Here is a 20061-nt window from a genome sequence, read left to right on the forward strand (position 1 = left end):
TATAAACTTGAACTGGCATAATCCTCCAACAAACTCACAACGTGACGCAAAGGTGAAAGGTTAGGCAAAAAGAGAGAGTTGATCGATTGACAAATTGGTAAAGATGATTGAAAATATGAAAAATAATGTCGTCGGTGTCAAGCAAAATAGTCAGGCCAAGAATAAAGCGTTGGATAGGGATATTCTTACAATGATCCTACGTAGCATCTACTGTATTGCATGAGCATCCGTTACTCAACCCCATCCAACGATCATCCTCTGCGTACAGGTCCACAGGTTCACTTTCGGACCAACCAATAAGTGAATGACACGACGTAAGCCTTTTCTAAATTACGCGATCTAGTTTCCTTTTTCCGTATGGATACGATACGAAGAGTGTTTTCCATCGACATTAAAGGAAACTTTAACCATTAAGTGAAATCATATATTTTCCAGATTTGTTTTGAATGTAAATTTCCAATTACTGTAAAACCTTTATAAATTAATACTTTATAAATTAATAATCACTATAAATTAATAAATTTTGCTGGTCCCAAGTCGGGTTATTGTCAATAATGCTTTATAAATATTACAAGTTCAATTCCTAAACCATAAAATTTATAACATCCGAAAGTTTAATCTTATGTTGCTATAATTGTTCCAATTCATAATTTAAAAAAAAAATAAACAATTAAAAATATATCTATAAATTAATAATTATTAATTTACACTATAAAATAATAATTATTAATTTATAGATAAATTAATATTATTATAAATTAATAAAACGTTTTGGTCCCAACATTATTAATTTATAGAGGTTTTACTGTAGTACGTCGAGTGTGATCGTTTTGTTTAATGTTTTATCCAAAGTCAGAAACATGATATCCAATATATATATTATCCAACACCGTTGTATTTAAGGAAATCTAAATTTACGCAATTAATTAGGATACTGTTTATCCAAATTTATCCAGTTTTTGTGGATAATCATATCTACATTATCCAAATTTTTAACAATAAAAAAATACATTATCCAAATTCTTGCCAAAATAAATAAGTCAGAAACATATTATTATCCAACACCGTACATTCGAACTTATTGGCTGCAAATGGTATTTATTTGGGAACACACACGTGTATATTAGTAGGACAAACATAATTACAGTATATTGTTTTTTATTTACAAAAAAAATCATAAACGGTGCTTAGTTGCTTGTAATAATGTCAAAAACGAAATATTCATGAGTTGTAAACGAGAAACAGAATAAAATAACAATTTGAATATAACCAAAATCACTAGTGATTTTCTTTTCCAAAGATTATTGTTACCAGAATAATTATAAGTAACTAATTTATTTTTTTGTGACATCATTGTTATAAAAAAACTATTTTATTATATATTGACATCCTATACGTATATATTTTTCGTTTGAATTAGAGAAAGAAAAAAGAAAACGAATATTCACTTGACAGATTACATATGCTTTTCTTTTAATTGCAGTTTGTAATCCACCGACAGATAAAAATCAAGATGTTGTCGTCATAAATCTGAACACGAATATTTCCAGTGCACTCGCTAGCACCTGATCTCAGCTCTATCTCTTAAGCATATTCCCTATTTAACTGTAGCTAACGGAGACTTAACGTGGACTCCTCGCAATCCGAGTCACGTAGCCAGACCTTACGTTGACCCCACCGCCGTTAGGAATTCCGTCTATATCTCTTTCTCTATCATCCAATAATATTTCGACATGTTTACACAAGTCGGATCAGGACATATTCCAAAAGTAAAGAGATTTTATTTTTATTTGGTAATGCATTTTATTTATTAATTATTTTTCCTTCCAAAATATTAATATTCATGGAGCCTTCAAATAGCACAGAAACAGAGAGAGAGAACAGAGCGGGAACGCGTCTAGTTCTATACAGCTTTCTAATCTCCTTTAGCTTTCCTCTCTCTCTCTCTCTCTCTCTCTCTCTCTCTTTACATCGGTGTGTGCTTCTTCTCGGTTTCACTCTTCTTGAGATCTGTGCCTTTGTTTCTTTTTCATTCAAACGCTTTTGCTCTCGGTAGATTTGTTCACTTCGCTCAGGTACGGATTTCGAAATGCTCTTCAATCAGATTTGTTCTTTCTTTCATCACCAGGTTTCTAGTGTTTGTGTTGGTTGTCTTAATCTGCTTAGATAAACAATGAGAGATAGCTTATAGGGGGGCTTTGTAATCTGTAGATCTGAGTTGGGTTCGAAAAAGATTCACACTTTTTGATTTCTAGATACTCAAAACTTCATAAATGGGAAAAATGTTTGCTAGTTTCTCTCAAAAGCGCATTGCTGATTATCTGAAGATGATTCTAGAGAGTGCCCTGTTTTTTTATGTATATATGAAAGAAAAAAATCGATCTTTTTGCGTGACTTTATATACACATGTCGGAACGGTTTTTGTCGGTGATTACATTTAAGGATTGATGAACTGCTGCAAAACCTCTGAAAAAAAAGACAAAAAAACTGCTGCAAAACCAAATATGCGTTTATTGGACGTTTCTGTAACTTTCCTTTTTTTTATTTAGATTTTGTATCTTGTGTCTATGTGTCCACCATTGCGTTGTGGTGTATTCAATTGTTTGCTTAATCAAAAACTTCCTCAGGTGCTAAAGATAAATGTCGGTTCCGGGATTCGTTATTGTTGAGATGTAGATCTAAGGGGAATCATAACATTTGTAAAAGATCTAGGGCCATAATTTTGTCTTCTTTCAGAGATTTATGTATTGCAATGTGCATTGTTTTTTGCAGCAAAATGGCGCCACCGATTGAGATTGCTGCCAAAAGCTATGTTGAGAAACATGTTGCACTTCCTACCCTTAATGAGAGGATACTTTCTTCCATGAGCCACAGATCAGTTGCTGCACACCCATGGCATGATCTTGAGATTGGTAAGTTACACGTAAAGGTTTCTTCTTTCTTTTCTTTTCTTTTTATTTTTTTTGGTTCTAAGATAATTACATTGTTTCATAATATTGAGTTATTGACTCTATACATTTTACTTTTCATTTCTTTTGTTTTCTAGGACCTGAAGCCCCAATTATCTTCAACTGTGTAAGTATTTTGCTTATTATGTTCTTGATACTTGGCAAGCAAAAGATCTGAATATATTTTCTTAGATCTGTATGCGTATTGGGAGATGCTTCACTTGTGTACTATTTCCACAGCATTTACGTACTTGTATCATTCACTCAAAGAAAAATTCAAATGCTGTATTTTTTGGGACCAGATCGAGCCTGGTGTAGGATATGAATGATGTCCATTGCCTGATTAGGAAACCAATTTAATCATTGAGATATTTATCTCGGAATTATTATTGTAGGTGGTTGAGATAGGAAAAGGGAGCAAGGTGAAGTATGAACTCGACAAAACTACGGGTCTCATTAAGGTAACTTAAATGCAGCAACTTTCTTCACTGTCCTTTTGCACTATTAAAGAAGGCACTATTGTTTATACAGTACATCTATTGTCAGGTCGATCGTATTCTTTACTCATCTGTCGTTTACCCACACAACTATGGGTTCATTCCGCGTACTCTTTGTGAGGACAGTGACCCTATTGATGTTCTCGTCATCATGCAGGTAACCTCTTTTTCATACAATTTTGAGAACCTTTATAATTCATTACATAATGTTTCTTGTTCCGTTTTGATTTGTGCGTCTGATAAGCTTTGAAGAAGTTCAACTCATAGCTATAGACTCTACTGTATAACTGTGAATCCTAAGGATGAATGTAGCAGATCAGAAATGTTGTGTGTCGATTAGAGAGCAACTAGTGAGGAATAGGCTTGTAAAGGTGTCTTAGCATATTCTTTAGAGTGTGGATTTCTAGTGTTAAGTTTGGAATTTCAATTCTCTTACAAATCAAGCTTCTCTGGTTTGGTGAAATTGAATAACAGAAGCAGTTTCACAGCTTCTGTTCTTATTAGCATCACCCTGTTTCTCAGTCTGTCTTATTTGACCGGTAGAAAACACATCCATGTGAATCATGTTGATTTTTGTCCTACAGGAACCAGTGATCCCAGGATGCTTTCTTCGGGCCAAAGCTATTGGTCTTATGCCAATGATTGATCAGGTTAAAAAACTAACATCCTTCAATGTCTATATCATCATTATGTCACCATGAAAGTAACAGAGAATAAACTAGATGCTCTTTCTGCTTTAAAAGGGTGAGAAAGACGACAAGATTATTGCCGTCTGCGCTGACGATCCAGAGTATCGTCATTACAACGACATCAGTGAGCTTCCTCCTCATCGTATGGCTGAGATCCGTCGTTTCTTTGAAGACTGTGAGTGTTCTTTCTTCACCTTCTTTGAAACTTTTGTATGGTTAAAGACTTAAAGTTGAGATGAGATTAATCCGATTTGAAAATGTTTAAACCGAAACGAAGCCAAAACATACACTTCAGCCTATATGAGACTCATATTCTTGGATTGTTGTTGCAGATAAGAAAAACGAGAACAAGGAAGTAGCCGTTAACGACTTCCTTCCCGCAACAGCAGCTTACGACGCAGTTCAGCATTCCATGTAAGAGCAGCCTTCATAACACAGACTGTTACAAAATTCATATTCATACACTATTGACATTTTTAACTGATAACTCTTATGTACACATGTAGGGATCTCTATGCGGACTACGTCGTGGAGAACCTGAGACGTTGATTGACCAATCCAAGCAATGGAATGAGAGCTTACAACTCCATTATTCACATTTGTTTTCTTGACAGATGTGAAAGGTGTAAACACAACTATAAATATACATATAAAAATGTTAGGGGTTCTCAAAGGATATATAGTTGTGTATATCCGCTGATGAATCCGGTCCGGTAGATGATGCCGATAATTCGAAGACTAGAAAAGGGCTTTTACCCAATTCTGTTCTATCACTTTCTTTTTTTTTTTTTTTTTTTTTTTTTTTTTTTAATTTTGGAGTCATTTCCTATATCTTGATTAAATTTTTTCTTTTCTTTTGAGTTCTTCTTATATTAAATCTTTTATACATCCATAATAGTAGTCATAGACAAAAGAAAAGAATTACTTCGATATGTCATCCATAATGAAACCTTATTTTCATTAGTTCACAAAGTATTCACTATTTAAACGAGGATTCTACTTTAAAAAGCTTATGAAACATGCATATTTAGGCTTACCAATGGTTGTGTACTAAAGTAGGATTAGTCTGCTATAAATTCACAATACCATTCATCATTACGGACTAAATAAATATGCATTATTGCGGCCTAAAAATATCTCCGTAATAATACGTACTTGAACAAAAAATTCTTATCATCGTAATTTCATAGTACCAATGTTATAGTGCATATACTATAGTTAGAGGCATTGCTTACCAAAACATTGTTACGCATGCTCTGATCCGGAAGGTATGATCCAACCATTCAAAGTCATTAGCAAATTCCAAGTTGCTTCAATCTTTGTTTAGCCAACAAAAATCAATTCCATTCACAAAAAATCAAATAGGATGCGTGTAATAGAATATTACCAATTTAGCCTCCACTTTTTCTGATATTTGCCGGCTTACCCACGTTTACCTTTTCTATGAACCGTCATCGTAAACCAAAAACCCTTTCCTATCCCTAAAACCCGAGAGGCCGAGACCGAGCGAGAGTATCTTTTTTTCTCTTCTTTAGGGTAAAAGAAGGACGAATTTGAAGAAGAAGAAGAAGAGGATCGATTCGTTTGATTCAACGATGAGCTCTTTCAATGGAAACAGCAACATCGACAACCTCCTACTCCAAACCCTACTTGGACGTCTCCAAATTCGTCCCCCCAACTCCCATTTCCTCTCTCAATCCCTAGATGACCTACTCTTCAAATCCGACGACAGCGACGGCGATGATGACGGAGAAGGACAGACCAGTCTCGACAGAGAAGAAGCTAGGCTCGAGAAAGAGCTAATCCGAGTCATCGTCTCCGGTCGAAGCGATTCTCTTAAGCCGAATTCAGGACAAGCCGTGACAGTCAACGAACACCACATCTGCGTTGGGTTTCACGAGGATGAGGAATCTGATTACCGTGTTTGGGAGTGGCATGGTCATATCATGTTGTTCGATGAAGAGAATGGGTACACGCCTGAGTATATCTACGGGAATTACTTCGAGAGGTTGCCTGTGAAGCTTCCTAACCGCCGTGTAGACAAGGAGAAGAAGGAAGTGAAAGAAGAGGAGGTTGAGAATTTGGGGCTTAGAGAGTTGATCGATGTTGGAGACGACGCTGCTCGTGGTAGGATTCTTCATAGGAACAACATCAACATCGGTTCCTCAAGGTTGCTTTCTTATATTAACTCCTTTCTTATAACTTTTTATCATTCTGTGTTATGTCAGTTCCTGTGAATTCTGTTTCAAGTAAGTCTTAGGATAGTATGATGATTCCATAAGTTAACTTTAAGACTACAAGTTTAGTGAGTAATGTAACAGTGGCTATTGGTTTTGGGATTATTTAGTTGTTTATTGATGATCTAATGTTGGCTAATCAAAGTCTTGGGTCATGTATAGAGTATGTATGCAGTGAGAAATATAACAATGGCTCACATGTTTTTTTTGTTGTTAGCGACCTGCCCTTAAATTCTGTTTTGATCAATACCATAAGAGAACTTCAGCACATGTTGTTTTCTAGAATGAAGTTACAGGTTGGGCCAATGTTTAGTTGTGTAGTTTGCAGATAGTTGTTTCCCATAATTTGATAAAACTGCATCGTTCTTACAAAGAATGCTTTCTGTAAACTGTTGTACCCTTGCTTGCTTGGCCTTCAGTGCTGTCCATTGATCTTCAGATATCCATTTTTACATTACCTATTGAGAGTTCTAAGACGATCAAGCAATACTATTACTAGTGCTTGGATCTTATTCTTGCTTCTTCATATTCCATTCGCATACCCTTCCTCTTCCAAGTCTCTGTTAGATTTCCCTATTGTCTCACTTTAGATCCCAACTGTAACTTGATTATTTTGCGTTTCCATAATCAAAATGTTTGAATCGATCGCTGAATTTATGTGGGTTCATGTGATATTGGCAGGGTCTAAGTTCCTAAGAGCGTCGTGGCAGTGAGAGGTCACATTGTTCGGGAAGATTTCAGATGTGTGAAACAACTCGCGACAACAAAACATAAAGTGCTGGTGGATTTACGGGTTCTGCTCAGTTCTATTTATACCTGGAAATCCATTTGGTGAAGCTGTTCTTTTTGAGAAGTTTTATCTGAAGTTGTTTCTGAACCAAATTTACAGTACCTGCTAATGAACAGAGAAAAGATTACAGAATCATGGTCATCGAACTCCGAAGCTTTTAACGTTTCCCATGTTTGTCTATTTTACGTTCTTTGCTTAAATCATATATTTTGCTCATATTCCTCCAATTCTGCTTGTGTTTCTAATTATTCCTGAAATGAACTCTAACACCTTGGGACGTCAAACATCTTCAGCCTCACACACCAAATCGAGAAAGCGATGTTGATTAAGCTTTAAAGCCACAGATGAACGTTCAAAGCATAGATATGTTTTAAGACAAAGCACGTTTATGCGCAAACATAACTCAATAACATGAGTCGTTAACCACTAAATTCAATGAAAGTATGCAATTTTGATCCACACACCACCCTTTGCTTAAATTAAATTGTCACTTTTTAAAAAAAAAAATGTCAAAACTGAATCATGAATCTGAGAACAACATCATTAACACTCTTTAGAATCTTAATCAAAAATTAAATTGTGTAAAATATACAATGTACATGTATCCAGGGCAACAACATTATGAGGTTCACTTGCCCGTGATGAATGGGTGAGCTAATGCTTGTGACACTGTAAGTCTCTTTTGAGGATCAAGTGTGAAAATTTTGTCGAGAAGATTCCTGAAATTAACCAACACCTTGGGATCTTCATCCTCATAACGACGTCTAATTACTGAACCTAAATCTTTTGGTTAATGTTTACCATCATTCTCCTTACTGTCTTTCCAGTAACACCATCCTCCTCTGTACCATAGAAGCATAGGTCCTGATCAAAGTGCTGATCGATAAATGCTCCTTTGCGAAGCATCTTTTTAGGGAAGGGGCCTTTGAGTTCCATATGAAGGCGTAACATATCATTGTTAATGGAGCCAGGGAACATAATTTTCCCGCTATAAAGTTCATACAGACAGCAACCAACTGACCACATATCTAACGGATGGTCGTAGGCTAAGCCAAGAATGATTTCTGGAGCTCTGTAGAAGCGACTAGCAAGATATGGTGTAAGTTCGTTTTCACCAGCAAACATTGCACTACCAAAGTCACAAAGCTTTAACATGTTCCTTCCCTCGTTCACCAGTATGTTGTCAGGCTTTATATCGCAGTGAAGAACCCCACAGTTCTTGAGATGTTTAAGTGATATGAATAACTGCTCAGCATACAATCTAACATCAGATAGTTGTAGACCAACGTTGACACCAATCTTCCTTCACAACTTTACGGAGATTCAAATGAAGAGACTCAAACACCAAGCAAAGGTGGTTCCTATACTTGAAAGTCGAAAGAAGACGAACGCAGTGGTGCTTATTCTCTGGGTCAGAACCAGCTAGCTTGTTCAATATCCGTATCTCAGCCTGGCCGGCCTTATGCATTGTCTCATTGTTCCGGATAATTTTTATAGCCACTTCCTCAGGTTCAGATTCTTCAGCTTTTGTGTCTTTTGCCCGCACCACGGTAGAGAAGACACCTTTCCCATGAGTAGCCATGATTTCATATCTGTTATCAAGTAGTTCACCAAGTTGATAACTGTAATAACCTTCTGAATCATCCCAATTATCATTGAGTCCACTCCTTACAAAAGGAAGAAGGCCATTATTACCTTTACGAGTACCAGCAGCTGGAGACTCACCAAAGATATCATCAATGAACATATCACTCTTTGGGCTGTCTTCCCCAAGCCCTACGGAAGCTAGTGTCCTATCTGATGAGTCTGATATTACAAGCCGCGCAGGTGATTCACAAACTGCCGATGATAGCTTGGCGACTTCATTATCTACAACATCAATACCCACCTCAGCTTTAGATTTTTTAACTGTAGAAGCAACATGCCCTAGAGTACCACCACTTCCAAGAGCATCTGCCACAATAGAGGACTGCTCCAACTCTTTCTTACGTTTCTCCAATATCTCTTGCGTTTTCCTCCTGCTTTGCTCAATTCTTTTCAAGTCTTCAGCTTCTTGATCAAAAAACCAAACAAGATCTTTACCGTTATCATCATTGCCATCAGTTTTGGACCTTTCTCCGTTAGTATCATGGCCCTCCTTTAGATCAGAACTTGAGCTTCTTATCTCTAAGTCATCCTCTGCATCATGTCTTGAGTGTTTTTGCCTCACTTCACCATATCCATCAGTTTTGGACCTTTCTCCGTTAGTATCATGGCCCTCCTTTAGTGAAATTGAGCTTATTATCTCTAAGTCATCCTCTGCACCATGTCTTGATGAGTGTTTTTGCCTCACTTCACCATATCCATCATCAACACTTCTATGCTTCTCCCGATCACTCCAACTCTCTCCTTCCTCTATCCCTATCTTTCTCCCTCCGTCTCTCTCTTTCATTCTCCCTCCCCGTATCCCTGGCTTTATCTCTACTCCTCCCGCCTCTGTCGTTGTCTCTATCCCTCTCTCCTCTGCTGCTATCTCTATGATCACTGCTTCTTCCCCTCTCTAATCTCTTGTTCGAAATCTCCCCTTCCTCCATCTCAAGTTCACCACCGTTCCCAACTCCGGAAGGATCCGGACAGCCCCGTCTTAAACAAATATGGGACCTCTGTCAAATTTTTAAAATACCTAAAAACCTTTAATAAATTTTTTTTTTTGAAAAAATTGGACCTTTTTGCTTAAAATTTTTTTTTAATATTTGGGATGGACCCATGGTATTTGCCTACTCTGCCATGGGGTAGAGACGGCCCTGGATCCGGAGAAACATACTCTTCATCTACGTATTGAACTTTATCATCATCACGATGGTGACTGTGTTGATGCTTGTGATGATGATGGTGCTTGTACCGCTTCGAAGATTTAACGACTTCATCAGGCGAAGAAGACGACCGATGGTGCTTGCGGTGGTTTGATTCCACATGCTTATCGCTCCCCATCAGATCGTCCGAAAAGTGTTAAACAATCGCAAAGTTAGGGTTTAGGTTCTCAGATTTTGTCGCGGGCTCTCAATTTGTGTATAACAACAACAAGACTTCCATAAATCGTCACCTATTTATAGAAAAAAAGTTACACACAAGGCAAATTAAAATCGGGACCGTCTATTTTAAAACCCATAATGACACGAAAGAAAGGGCCCAGGCCCATCAAGAATAATGATTATAAAGAAATCACGTCCGTTCATTCAAAACCGTACCGATGTATGACACGTAATCAATCCGCGTGAAACTTAAGTAACCAATGAAAAGCCAGCACAACCCTCTATATAAATAAATCGCTGCTCTCATTCATCTCTTCATTGATTAGTCTTTGATTTCATTTTACTCTTCAACAAAAATTTCTCAATTTTGTTAGTTTCTCTCTTAAGTCATCATCAATGGCACCAAAGGCGGCGGAGAAGAAACCGGCAGAGAAGAAGCCGGCAGGAGAGAAAGCACCGACGGAGAAGCGACCAAAGGCGGAGAAGAAGATAACGAACGAAGGAGGAAGCGAGAAGAAATCGAAGAAGAAATCGAAGAAGAGCATAGAGACTTACAAGATCTACATCTTCAAGGTCCTGAAGCAAGTTCATCCCGACGTCGGGATCTCAGGGAAAGCGATGGGGATCATGAACAGTTTCATCAACGACATATTCGAGAAACTCGCCCAGGAATCGTCTAAGCTCGCGAGGTACAACAAGAAGCCGACGATCACTTCTCGGGAAATCCAGACGGCGGTTAGGCTCGTGTTGCCCGGAGAGCTCGCGAAACACGCCGTTTCTGAAGGGACTAAGGCGGTTACCAAATTCACTAGCTCTTAGAGAGAGGGTTTTTGGAATTGATATTTGATTAGTGATATTGTTTTTATATGGATTAGGCTTCTTTGTTAATTTGTGTGGTGGCTTTTGAAACAGTTTCAATTTACGCTAAATAAAAAAAGCTTTTGATTTGTCAAATTTCTCTGAATCGTCTGCAGATGATTGATGTTAAGGTTTTTCAACTGGGCCTATTTGAGACCCATTATCGTAAAAAAAAATAACAAGGCCCATGAATAAAGAAGAGTATTAAGTACGTTACCCATGTGGAAAGTTATGATTCGCCCCAAGTTAGGTGGCCACGTCTCTGTCTCCTCATCTTGACCTTTCTATCTTTAATATAAAAAGCTCTCTGGCTTCGATCTCATTTATCTAAATCCCGTTTCGTCTCAGATTCGCTTATTTCCTTTTGTCGTGATTTCGATTTTTCGGATAATGGGTCGTTCTCTCTGATTCCAATGATCCGAGTTTAGTTTTGTCTCCTTAGATCTCTCTGCATATTTGTTTGATTGGATTTACAAAAGGGTTGTGTTTGATTTGAATTATCTTGGGGGGGGGGGGATTATAAGGGGTTTCGAAGAGCATAAGTTTACAAAAATGCGGGTGTCCTCTGAGATACTCCTCCTTTCTTTGGTTCCCGCGTTGACCTTTTATCATTCTGGTTTGAGTTCTAATCGTTTGAAACCTCTTCAGAAGAGTGATTGGCGTGGTAATCTTAGTTAAAGTTTCGCCCTTTTTTCCCTAATTTGTCTCCTTTTTTTTTTGTTTCTTAGATCTTCGTCGTCCTCGTCTACACCATTTTCCTAGCTCGGATTAAGCTAATCGTGTACAAGATCTCTTTCTTTCGGATAATTTTTAGCCACTGGTTCGATCTTTCGGTGTTTTCTTTTTGACGTTTCGTGTGCCAAGATTTGCGACGCAAGAGGTACATATATGAAGTTCTTGTTCATTTGATTAAACTATTCTGTCGCTGATGGTAGTTTGAATTATTTGTTTGTTGCAGTTGATTTTTTTGGATATGAGCTCTGTTTTTGATTTCAAAGATGCAGAGTCTCACCTTGAGAGCAGCTCTGCTTCCAGTTCCAATAAATATTCTAATGGCTCAAAGCATGTCTCTTGTCTTGGAGGATCTGATGATGCCCAAGAGTCTGATGGTGATGATAGTAGTGGTTTTATACACCAAAATGTGATTGATGAATCTAAAAAAGACAAGGCGATCATCACCGAACCCATTCCTGAGTCTTTACCTCTCGATTCTTTGGATGATGAAACTGAAGACAAGAACCTTGCGACCGCATTACAAGACATGTTCTCTGAGAGTGTAAGCGACCCTATCTTTTTAGTTGTTGTTGTTGTTGTTTCTGTTCTATTGCCTTTGTCTTGTTTTGCGTACGATGTGTTGTTGTGCGAGATTAAAAGTATCTTTATACTGTTATACAGTATATCGCTGACGTGCAAGTTTCTGTGAGTAATCATAGATATGCTTCCTATTAGCCTTGTGACCGTGGCTGTTTCCATCATATGTTGGTTGTTGCTTACAACATCTAGAACCAACCCTTTAGTCAATAGTGGTAGATGTACAAAGGAGTTGCGTTACAAAGCATCTCTAGCCAAATCAAGGACATAGATGATGGAGTACAATTCCTCAATGGTTGTAGCTTATCAATGTCTTTTTCTGTTTCTGATGTAATTAGTAGAGAAACGCTATTTATGTTGGCTGCTTCTGATTTTTGTTTCTTGTCATATTCTTCAACAGATGACTGAGGTTACTCTGATTCCTGCCATTAAAGGTGCTCGAGAAAAGCATGGCAAGTCACTCCAGAAACTGCATGTGTCATGGGCTGAAGATGTGTATGATCCTCCGCCCTCCATTGTCTCTCACACAAGAAGCAAGAAACAGCAACCCCAGAAATCAAAGAGCAAAGACAACCTGAAGAAGAACGGAAAGAAAGGACAAAAGGGAAGCAGCAACTCCCGTGGCAGCAAAGACAAGAAGCAGACTTCTTCTCGCAGCAGCAAATACAATCGTGATGATAAGTTTGATTGGGCGACACAAGTGTCTATCATAGCTGCATCTTCTTGAATCTGTGTGACATGGCCAAGGCACTTGCGTCTTCCTTACTCTCTCCTTCTCCCTCGCCCTCTCTTCTCTTGTTTATAAATAAAAATATTTTGGTGTGAAAGACTTTTTTTTGAGCTTCAGGAACGTCTTTTGTTATTCGTACGGATGTTTTGATTTTACACGAATTATCACTATTATTGTGAAGCTTTTTCCTCTCCACTTTTTTACCAAATCAAATATTTCAAAACTTTTGTAAAATCTGACAGATCTTGTATTTCCAAAAAACTTCCATCAATACTTGTTGCATTAATGCAAGCGTTCGTAACTTTTAGCCATCAGTTGCTAATTTAGTTGACCAGACAGTGCAATGGAAGTGTAGGAAGGAACAACATAGTATCATATGCTTTGACTTTTAACTTTATTATATTTGCTTCTTCTTTTTAATTCTTTCCTTTACAAAATATCTCACTAGGTCTGAAACCTATCCTGTGTCAACCCTAAGTTCTAATATGCTTCTCTGTTAAGAGCTTGTACAAAAAAAATAACAGAGGTACACAAGAAATGACCCTTCTGCAAAAAGAAAACAAGCGTGGGGTTTTTAAAGGGCCGAGAAAGCAAAAAAAGGAAAGATCCCAAATACCAAAATCCAAGATGAAGCTTCAAAAAAAATCTTCCATGAAAGATGATGATATCAGATGGGTGAAGTTGTTTCTGAAAAATTCGGAACTTTCTTCTCGAGCATTGATGTTCCCTTGAAGACTGTAAGTTGCACTTCTCTCTGGTACTTCTCTAACTGCAAACACAAACACACACCATTGTTAATCCTCTTTTAACCATTTTTGTAACCAGACTGCGCAACCATTAAAGATCCAGGAAAAATTTCCCGGGCCAAACTTAACGTACTTGATGTTCAGTCATCTTTGTGAAGCCAAATTTCTTTATCCAGATAGACTCGGCTTCTTCAGCTGCTGGGAGAAGCAAGTTCTCAACATTCAGAGAGGAAAGAAGATTCTCAACGCAAGCAAACAGGCCTTGAAAGTAGCCCTATAGAACCATTAACCAAATTGGTTTTGTTACGAGTTATAAAAACAAGCGAATCTGACACAGTAAATAAACATGGGATGTACAAAAGCTTACCCTTCCCTGATACTCTTGGCTTGTAGCTACCATCGGAAGTTCTGCAACTTTCTGACCAAATATCCTAAGCAGTGCGGCAGAAACAACAAGGGAACTAAAAATGCAGCCAAAAAAAAAACAATTAGGAAGATCTAGAGATGGTGAAAGAAGCACAGAGAAAGAAAGATAAAATGCATCAAGAACACAAGCATACTTCACCATCAGGACCAAGCAATACATTCCTCCAAACTCCTGGCCTGATATATTTCTCCTGCAAACATGTTGCAAGAGTTACCGGGATGATCAATTACTATAAACATATGAATGAACGAGGAACTTAAATCTGAGTTTATCACAGTACCGCTTACCCATAGACCATGACAGGAATGAGATCACGACCAGACGTTGCCACAATGGGATCAAAACACTCCTGAAAAGTAAACTCGTTCGCTAATCAGTTAATAAAATAAATTTACAAGCCAGACAATACACTAACTAATTTGAGCACATTTTTAAGTCTAAGGCTCTAAGCATACCCTGAAGATAGCAGCTGCTCGTGAAAGTAAGGGTAGATGCTCTGGGTATCGACTTTTTCCTCTAAGCATCCTCCATTCCACAATATCTCCGTTGTCAATATATATTCCTTTTTCTCTGTATTTTCTGCTTATTGTGTCTAACAAAAGCGAGGGAATTGTTTGTGGCCCACATGAAGCAGAGCTTTGAAGAACTGTGTGAATCCTGCTGCAGTCACTACAGCAGAACCATTTATCTTGGGGGATTCCCTACAGCATTCAGGAAAGAAGTTGAGAGAGGTTCAATGAACTCGTGAACACAGACCACCAACATTACATGACTTACTTTCAAATCACAAAGCTCATTTTCCCTGAGACAACCGACATGGTACTCTTTCTCACACTTCAAAGAAAACATGAAAAATGACCATTAGACAAGATAGACGTGGTTAAAGAAAATCTTGGATAAGAAACTTAACAACAATACCTACCTGGTCACAGAGAATAACTGTCCTATCATCAAATTTCCCAATGCTAAAATCATGTGACCTATCAGAAATGGCGAGAACGAATAAACAGAGTGGAGAACACGTATCTGCACACTAAAACTAAAAGTATGTAATGTATCCAACCAACCTGCAGAACACGCAACCACCAATTTCGTTTCCTGGTGCCTTGACAACTCTTGTTAGTCTTATAACTATGGGTTTTAAATTAGGATTAGCAGAAGTGGCTGTTTTAAAAGAGATAGGTCCATCATTGCAGCTTGAACAGTACCAAGTACCTTCAGGCATTGATTGAAATTTCAAGCATACTGCATATGAAAAGGGCCACAAAGTATTAGAACCAGTGAACAACCCTAGAGCTGATAACAAAGCAATGCTGATTTTGCAAATCATCTTTAAGAAATTATTTTAGAACTGAAGGCATTTATCATATTTCATTATGCTTGAGAGAAATTTCTTAAAATATGTGCTTAAAGATTAAGTTGTACATTCGCAGTAGAATGAACAAGCAAGTCTACTCTCCTTTAACAGTAACGAATACCCACCTGTATGAAATGCTTGAGGACATCCAGCACAGAGTAGCAAATCTCCACCATAGCCACAAATAGAACACATGTCATCGCTCTCACCAGTTGTAATGACATGTTCCCCACCCGCCAATGACTCGGCTATATCATGCAATGACAATCCCGAAGATACGAGGATATGACGATAACTGCAACAGAATTAGAAACTTCAGATATGTCTTACAACATTAGTGCAAAAACACATCGTTAGTAGATAACTCACGGTTGTCGTCTACCAGCCATTCCAGCATGTGCTTCGAATTGTGAAGGACTAATCTGTTGTTCAGAAAGATGATAAATATCTGTCATTATACTTGAAGAAAGAATGAGCCTAAGGGCCAATTTACATAGTCACTGCATCCAGCATGTTACCTCTGTATCGCAGCAGCTACATACTATGCCACTTCCTTGCTTGTAACCCTGCAGAAGTTTCTGCGAGAAAAACAAGTGTCAGCAAAACCATTCAGACTTAAATTTGCAAAAAGAATAAATAGAGTTATTCAATTAAGCCCACGATTACAGACCTTTGATTTCCAATAGTAAGCCAATTCAGTCCCATCGGGTAGCCCATTTGGCAAAAACAGCAACCGGTGTAAATCAAAGTCCCTACAAAGATATGATTGCAATTTTTATTCATCACCCGTGGGATCGCATTTAGAGAATAAATGTGAACAAGAATAGCCAAATAATGAGGTTCAAAAAAGCAATACAAACCTCTTCGATTTACCGCGTCCAGAAACTTTCTTATGGCAGCCAATACCAAACATATGAGAGGTATGCCTACAGTATTAACAACCAAGTAAATTTTCTATGTTATGGCAAACGAATTGTCAATAGGTAATACTCAGAGTAATCAATATCTAAGCAAGAAAATTTGAGGACCGTACTTCTTTTCTTTTGGCTTATGTTCGTGTCGTGTGTCCTTTATACAGATTTTCTCTCTAAAATAATTGTTCTCTGGAAAACATGGAGTAGTGCTTTGACTCTCATCAAGAGACCAATCAGAACCAGGATAACTGCAACTTTCACAATGGTAACTTAGGCCATGTTAACCTTCTTATAAAAATAAACAATAGATAACAAAGGATCCAAGTGTCGCTGAATGTCATCTTCAAATACAAATCTTTGGAAATTTCAGATCAAGTAATAACACAAGTAGGGGGGGTCAAAGTACCTGACAAGGGATTGAAACGAATGATCCACGATATAATTGCTAACATCTTCAGCCATGTTATTATCCTGCTGGAAACTTTCTGAAGATCAGAATAGCAAGTCAGCTATGTCCAATCAGAAAGTAGCAGAATACACAGGAGAATCCAGGGAAACCACTTTCAAAATACTGAAATATTTCCAAGCAAACTAAATCCACCAGGCAACTTAGATACCTTTCAAAACCTGAAAGCTATCCTCGTTCAGAGCAGAACCAGCCAAATTCCTTATCACATCCTCGACAACATCAAACGGTGCAATCTTCAGCTCTTGAACTAAGTTATAAACCGACCTTCCATTCTCCAAATATATGTGCTTATTAGGGTGTTTCTTTTTCACACCAGCATGCCTCTCGAACTGATTAGCACTTAGAACCTTCCCACAAAACGAAATATGACATAGTTAAAAGACTGTGAAATTGCACCTAGCATCCTAATACAACCACACAAGAAATTTATGAAGAACAAACTTACTTTGGAGAAATCGCATGCAGTACAGCCACACAAATACCCACCCGAGTAGATTATCCCTTGAAGCTCTCTCTAAAGACCATTAAAAGTGATATAAGAACATATATATATAACACCTCTACAAATTATCATAACAAATCCAACCCCAAAAACGTGAACTTTACCGGAGGTGAGGTTGAAAAGTACTTCACCCGAGCACCATCGAGAATACCCGTCAACAATAGGTTCTTCACATTAGATGCGAAGTTGGTAAAGACAATCCTCTTCGAGGGTTTCACACCTAAAGTCGAAGAAGCTACATTCGAAGGAGAACCCTCCCAAGTATACTCAATCATGGGCAAACCACAGAAACCCTCATTTCGTTTACTGAGCTTAAACGTGATTTTAGTAATCCCGGTTGTGCTAAGATGCTTTGGAATCTCCCTTACGAAACAAGACGGCACATCATCACTCGACTGCGAGCTATCTGCTAACGATGCTGCGCCATATTCACTCTGTTTCTCGTCGTTGTCGTCGCTGCTTAGAGTGTCATCGGAAACAGAGCAAGACCCAACGCGGTCACCTGAACTCGATTTAGCAGGATTGCTAGTGATATCGCGAAAACTAGAGGCAATATCAACGGGAGACAGGACTGGGTTTGATATTTCAGACCTGATGTCATCGTTTGAAGCTTCCTTGGCTTGTCTCTTGTTAGAATAAAGCTCTCCTTGTTGTTGTTCTTGTACACTATCTTCTTCTTCAAAACACACACGGTCTCTCTTTAATCCTTTCTTCAGTTCTGAACTCTCTTCCACCATATCTCCTTCCATTGTAAAATTGCTCAAGTTTCACACAATGGCGTTTCAATCCGTAAAACATGTAGTGCCTGGGGTCTCAATCCCAAATCGGAGAAAAGATGCGATTTTTTTTTTTTTTTTTAAATATAAAAATCAACTGGGAGAAACGTATGGATTTGTTGAGTAAGACATAGTCACATATGTATATATGAATCAAATGAAAATATTCATAGCGATACTCGTAAGAAGAACAAAACGGGGTGGATTGGATTGGGAACCCTAAGCTCGACCATAATCGACGGTTGGGGAAGATGAAAATTGTGGATCTAAGATTTGCAAGAAAACGATTAGAAAAATCGATTTTGGAGACAAAATCCAAAGGTAGGAGAAGACGAATTAGGGTTAGGGTTTTTGGGAAGTGATATAAAGAAGAGGAGGGAAAAGAGCGAGAGAGAGGACGTGTTACGCGGCAACGAACCAGAACGAAAAGCTCTCTCTATTAGCGGTCCCTTCTTTTTTTTTTTTTTTTTTCTTTTTTTCAACTTTTAAATGAGAGAGAGAGAGAGAGAAGAGAGATGAAGAAGAAGACAAAAGCAAGATTAAAACGATGATGCATTTTATAGGTTTCCAAATAAGAAAACTTATCCGATTAAAAAATATATATATATACCTTATCCTAATACTCAAAATATTTTAAATAACATCACACAATGTAATGGTCGATAAATATGTAGAATCAATAGATTTTAACAGCTTTTTAAGATATTTTATTGGTGGAAATTTTTTTTAAAAAAATTATACATATGGTGGAATAATTGAAATTTTTTATTTAGCGGGACAACTGGAATTTTTTTATTTTCTAGTGTTGAGTTGAGGTGAGTTCGATCCTCTCCAGTCTCCATCACATCCTTTAAAAATTACTTAAGAGTAAATTTGCGATTCGTATTGGTTATTGTACATAGTACTATGTTTTCATAGAGAAAGAGGTCTATCTAGGCACTTGATCTAATGTTACTGCTAAATTTCAACTACTGATTAAAGAAGCTAAAAACAAAGGAGAAAAAGGTGTTCAAATCTCCAACTATTCATATTTTGTCATGGATTATTTTTTTCATTCTAAAAAAAAAATGAAACGACTAGGACTTCGGATTTGCATTGTTTGTGTATTCAAAGTTTAACTAATTTCATTTAGTTATAAGCACAATTCAAAATAATGTTTATGAATACGATAAAATACTTAGTTTGTGGGGGAATTGACCGTTTTTCCCCATTATAGAGTGACATTTATTCTCTCTAGCTGGAAATTAGTAGATTGATTCAGCAAATTAGAGAGAGAGGTAAAAGGAAAGATAACAAAAATATATCAATGAAAAAAATTACACTACAATTACACACACATAGTGGTACAACCACTTAGGAGGTTTTTAGGATCAATGCTAAGTGTTTAGGAAATATTTGGAAAAAGATTATGTAAGTATATAAGAAAGATCTTTATACAAGGGGATAAACTTTATTATTGAAACACTCAAAAGGTTACAAGAACTCTTAAGACTCTTACTCAAACTCACTCACTTAAGCTTGAATGACACTCTTCACCAAGCCTCAGTATTTATATTACAAGTCTTAGGAAATATTACATAGAATATTCCTTAAGATATTTTTATGCTTTATTTTACAACCCTCCATTTATTCAACTCTCTACTTTATTTTACAACCCTCCATTTATTCAACTCTCTCATAACCATATACTTCACTATCATATATCACACACTTATTATTTATTCCCCCTGTCTCCAAAAGAGAGGCGACGTTTATCTTATTTGTTGTTGTCTTCTTCACTGTCTGAGGCGACTTCTGTG

The 20061-nt window shown here is 37.4% G+C and overlaps 5 protein-coding genes and 1 pseudogene across 17 annotated transcripts; 4 read left to right on the forward strand and 2 right to left on the reverse strand.

The window, feature by feature from the left end:
- Positions 1-1795: 1795 nt before the first annotated feature.
- LOC104791630 (soluble inorganic pyrophosphatase 4) lies at positions 1796-4988 on the forward strand. The gene is made up of 9 exons (XM_010517558.2): positions 1796-2075; positions 2773-2912; positions 3047-3075; positions 3344-3409; positions 3495-3602; positions 4030-4095; positions 4189-4309; positions 4467-4548; positions 4641-4988. Exons 2-9 carry the CDS (start codon positions 2777-2779, stop codon positions 4681-4683), a joined length of 651 nt encoding a protein of 216 aa, XP_010515860.1. The 5' UTR covers positions 1796-2075; positions 2773-2776; the 3' UTR covers positions 4684-4988.
- Positions 4989-5550: 562 nt separating this feature from the next.
- On the forward strand, positions 5551-7388 carry LOC104791631 (uncharacterized). The gene is made up of 2 exons (XM_010517560.3): positions 5551-6304; positions 7053-7388. Exons 1-2 carry the CDS (start codon positions 5730-5732, stop codon positions 7057-7059), a joined length of 582 nt encoding a protein of 193 aa, XP_010515862.1. The 5' UTR covers positions 5551-5729; the 3' UTR covers positions 7060-7388.
- Positions 7389-7677: 289 nt separating this feature from the next.
- Positions 7678-10237, reverse strand: LOC104791633 (serine/threonine-protein kinase prp4-like; annotated as a pseudogene).
- Positions 9886-11126, forward strand: LOC104791632 (histone H2B.8). The gene has a single exon (XM_010517561.3). The coding sequence runs from the start codon at positions 10569-10571 to the stop codon at positions 10989-10991; it is 423 nt and encodes a 140-aa protein (XP_010515863.1). The 5' UTR covers positions 9886-10568; the 3' UTR covers positions 10992-11126.
- A 137-nt stretch (positions 11127-11263) lies between these two features.
- On the forward strand, positions 11264-13305 carry LOC104791634 (uncharacterized). Of its 5 annotated transcripts, none has more exons than XM_010517563.3 (4): positions 11264-11452; positions 11759-11910; positions 11989-12306; positions 12742-13305. In XM_010517563.3, exons 3-4 carry the CDS (start codon positions 12004-12006, stop codon positions 13066-13068), a joined length of 630 nt encoding a protein of 209 aa, XP_010515865.1. In that variant the 5' UTR covers positions 11264-11452; positions 11759-11910; positions 11989-12003; the 3' UTR covers positions 13069-13305. The 5 variants fall into 5 exon arrangements, with proteins under 5 accessions (XP_010515865.1, XP_019102338.1, XP_087310285.1 ...); XM_019246793.2 differs by having other exon boundaries at positions 11269-11646; XM_087454159.1 differs by having other exon boundaries at positions 11274-11646; positions 11966-12306.
- Positions 13306-13448: 143 nt separating this feature from the next.
- On the reverse strand, positions 13449-18797 carry LOC104791636 (increased DNA methylation 1). Of its 9 annotated transcripts, none has more exons than XR_015559659.1 (20): positions 18078-18753; positions 17591-17988; positions 17430-17498; positions 17133-17331; positions 16922-17000; positions 16635-16769; positions 16462-16527; positions 16272-16353; positions 16120-16179; positions 15971-16023; positions 15727-15896; positions 15312-15489; positions 15167-15224; positions 15022-15078; positions 14700-14945; positions 14525-14593; positions 14378-14434; positions 14185-14278; positions 13951-14091; positions 13449-13840 (listed from the first exon to the last, which is right to left on the reverse strand). XR_015559659.1 is itself a non-coding variant. In XM_087454131.1 (20 exons), the coding sequence occupies exons 1-20, from the start codon at positions 18085-18087 to the stop codon at positions 13739-13741; spliced, it is 2310 nt and encodes a 769-aa protein (XP_087310257.1). In that variant the 5' UTR covers positions 18088-18791; the 3' UTR covers positions 13449-13738. The 9 variants fall into 9 exon arrangements, 6 of the variants coding, with proteins under 6 accessions (XP_087310257.1, XP_087310256.1, XP_087310255.1 ...); XM_087454131.1 differs by having other exon boundaries at positions 14532-14593; positions 16635-16763; positions 18078-18791; XM_087454130.1 differs by having other exon boundaries at positions 14532-14593; positions 18078-18791.
- Between the last annotated feature and the right edge of the window lie 1264 nt (positions 18798-20061).

The sequence above is a fragment of the Camelina sativa genome, chromosome 6 (genome assembly GCF_030686135.1).
Source record: "Camelina sativa cultivar CO46 ecotype springtype chromosome 6, ASM3068613v1".
NCBI lineage: Eukaryota > Viridiplantae > Streptophyta > Magnoliopsida > Brassicales > Brassicaceae > Camelina > Camelina sativa.

What these genes read in the sequence shown, in the direction of transcription:
- LOC104791630 (XM_010517558.2), top strand. Translation starts at nt 2,777, where the DNA reads ATGGCGCCACCGATTGAGATTGCTGCCAAAAGCTATGTTGAGAAACAT. An exon ending in AAACTACGGGTCTCATTAAG is followed by an intron (nt 3,410 to 3,494) that starts GTAACTTAAATG and finishes ATCTATTGTCAG; the next exon opens with GTCGATCGTATTCTTTACTC. An exon ending in TTATGCCAATGATTGATCAG is followed by an intron (nt 4,096 to 4,188) that starts GTTAAAAAACTA and finishes CTGCTTTAAAAG; the next exon opens with GGTGAGAAAGACGACAAGAT.
- LOC104791631 (XM_010517560.3), top strand. Translation starts at nt 5,730, where the DNA reads ATGAGCTCTTTCAATGGAAACAGCAACATCGACAACCTCCTACTCCAA.
- LOC104791636 (XM_087454128.1), bottom strand. Translation starts at nt 18,235, where the DNA reads ATGGAAGGAGATATGGTGGAAGAGAGTTCAGAACTGAAGAAAGGATTA. An exon ending in GAGCAGCTGCTATCTTCAGG is followed by an intron (nt 14,594 to 14,699) that starts GTATGCTTAGAG and finishes TTTACTTTTCAG; the next exon opens with GAGTGTTTTGATCCCATTGT. An exon ending in ATTCCTGTCATGGTCTATGG is followed by an intron (nt 14,435 to 14,531) that starts GTAAGCGGTACT and finishes ACATGTTTGCAG; the next exon opens with GAGAAATATATCAGGCCAGG.
- LOC104791632 (XM_010517561.3), top strand. Translation starts at nt 10,569, where the DNA reads ATGGCACCAAAGGCGGCGGAGAAGAAACCGGCAGAGAAGAAGCCGGCA.
- LOC104791634 (XM_010517563.3), top strand. Translation starts at nt 12,004, where the DNA reads ATGAGCTCTGTTTTTGATTTCAAAGATGCAGAGTCTCACCTTGAGAGC. An exon ending in AAGACATGTTCTCTGAGAGT is followed by an intron (nt 12,307 to 12,741) that starts GTAAGCGACCCT and finishes ATTCTTCAACAG; the next exon opens with ATGACTGAGGTTACTCTGAT.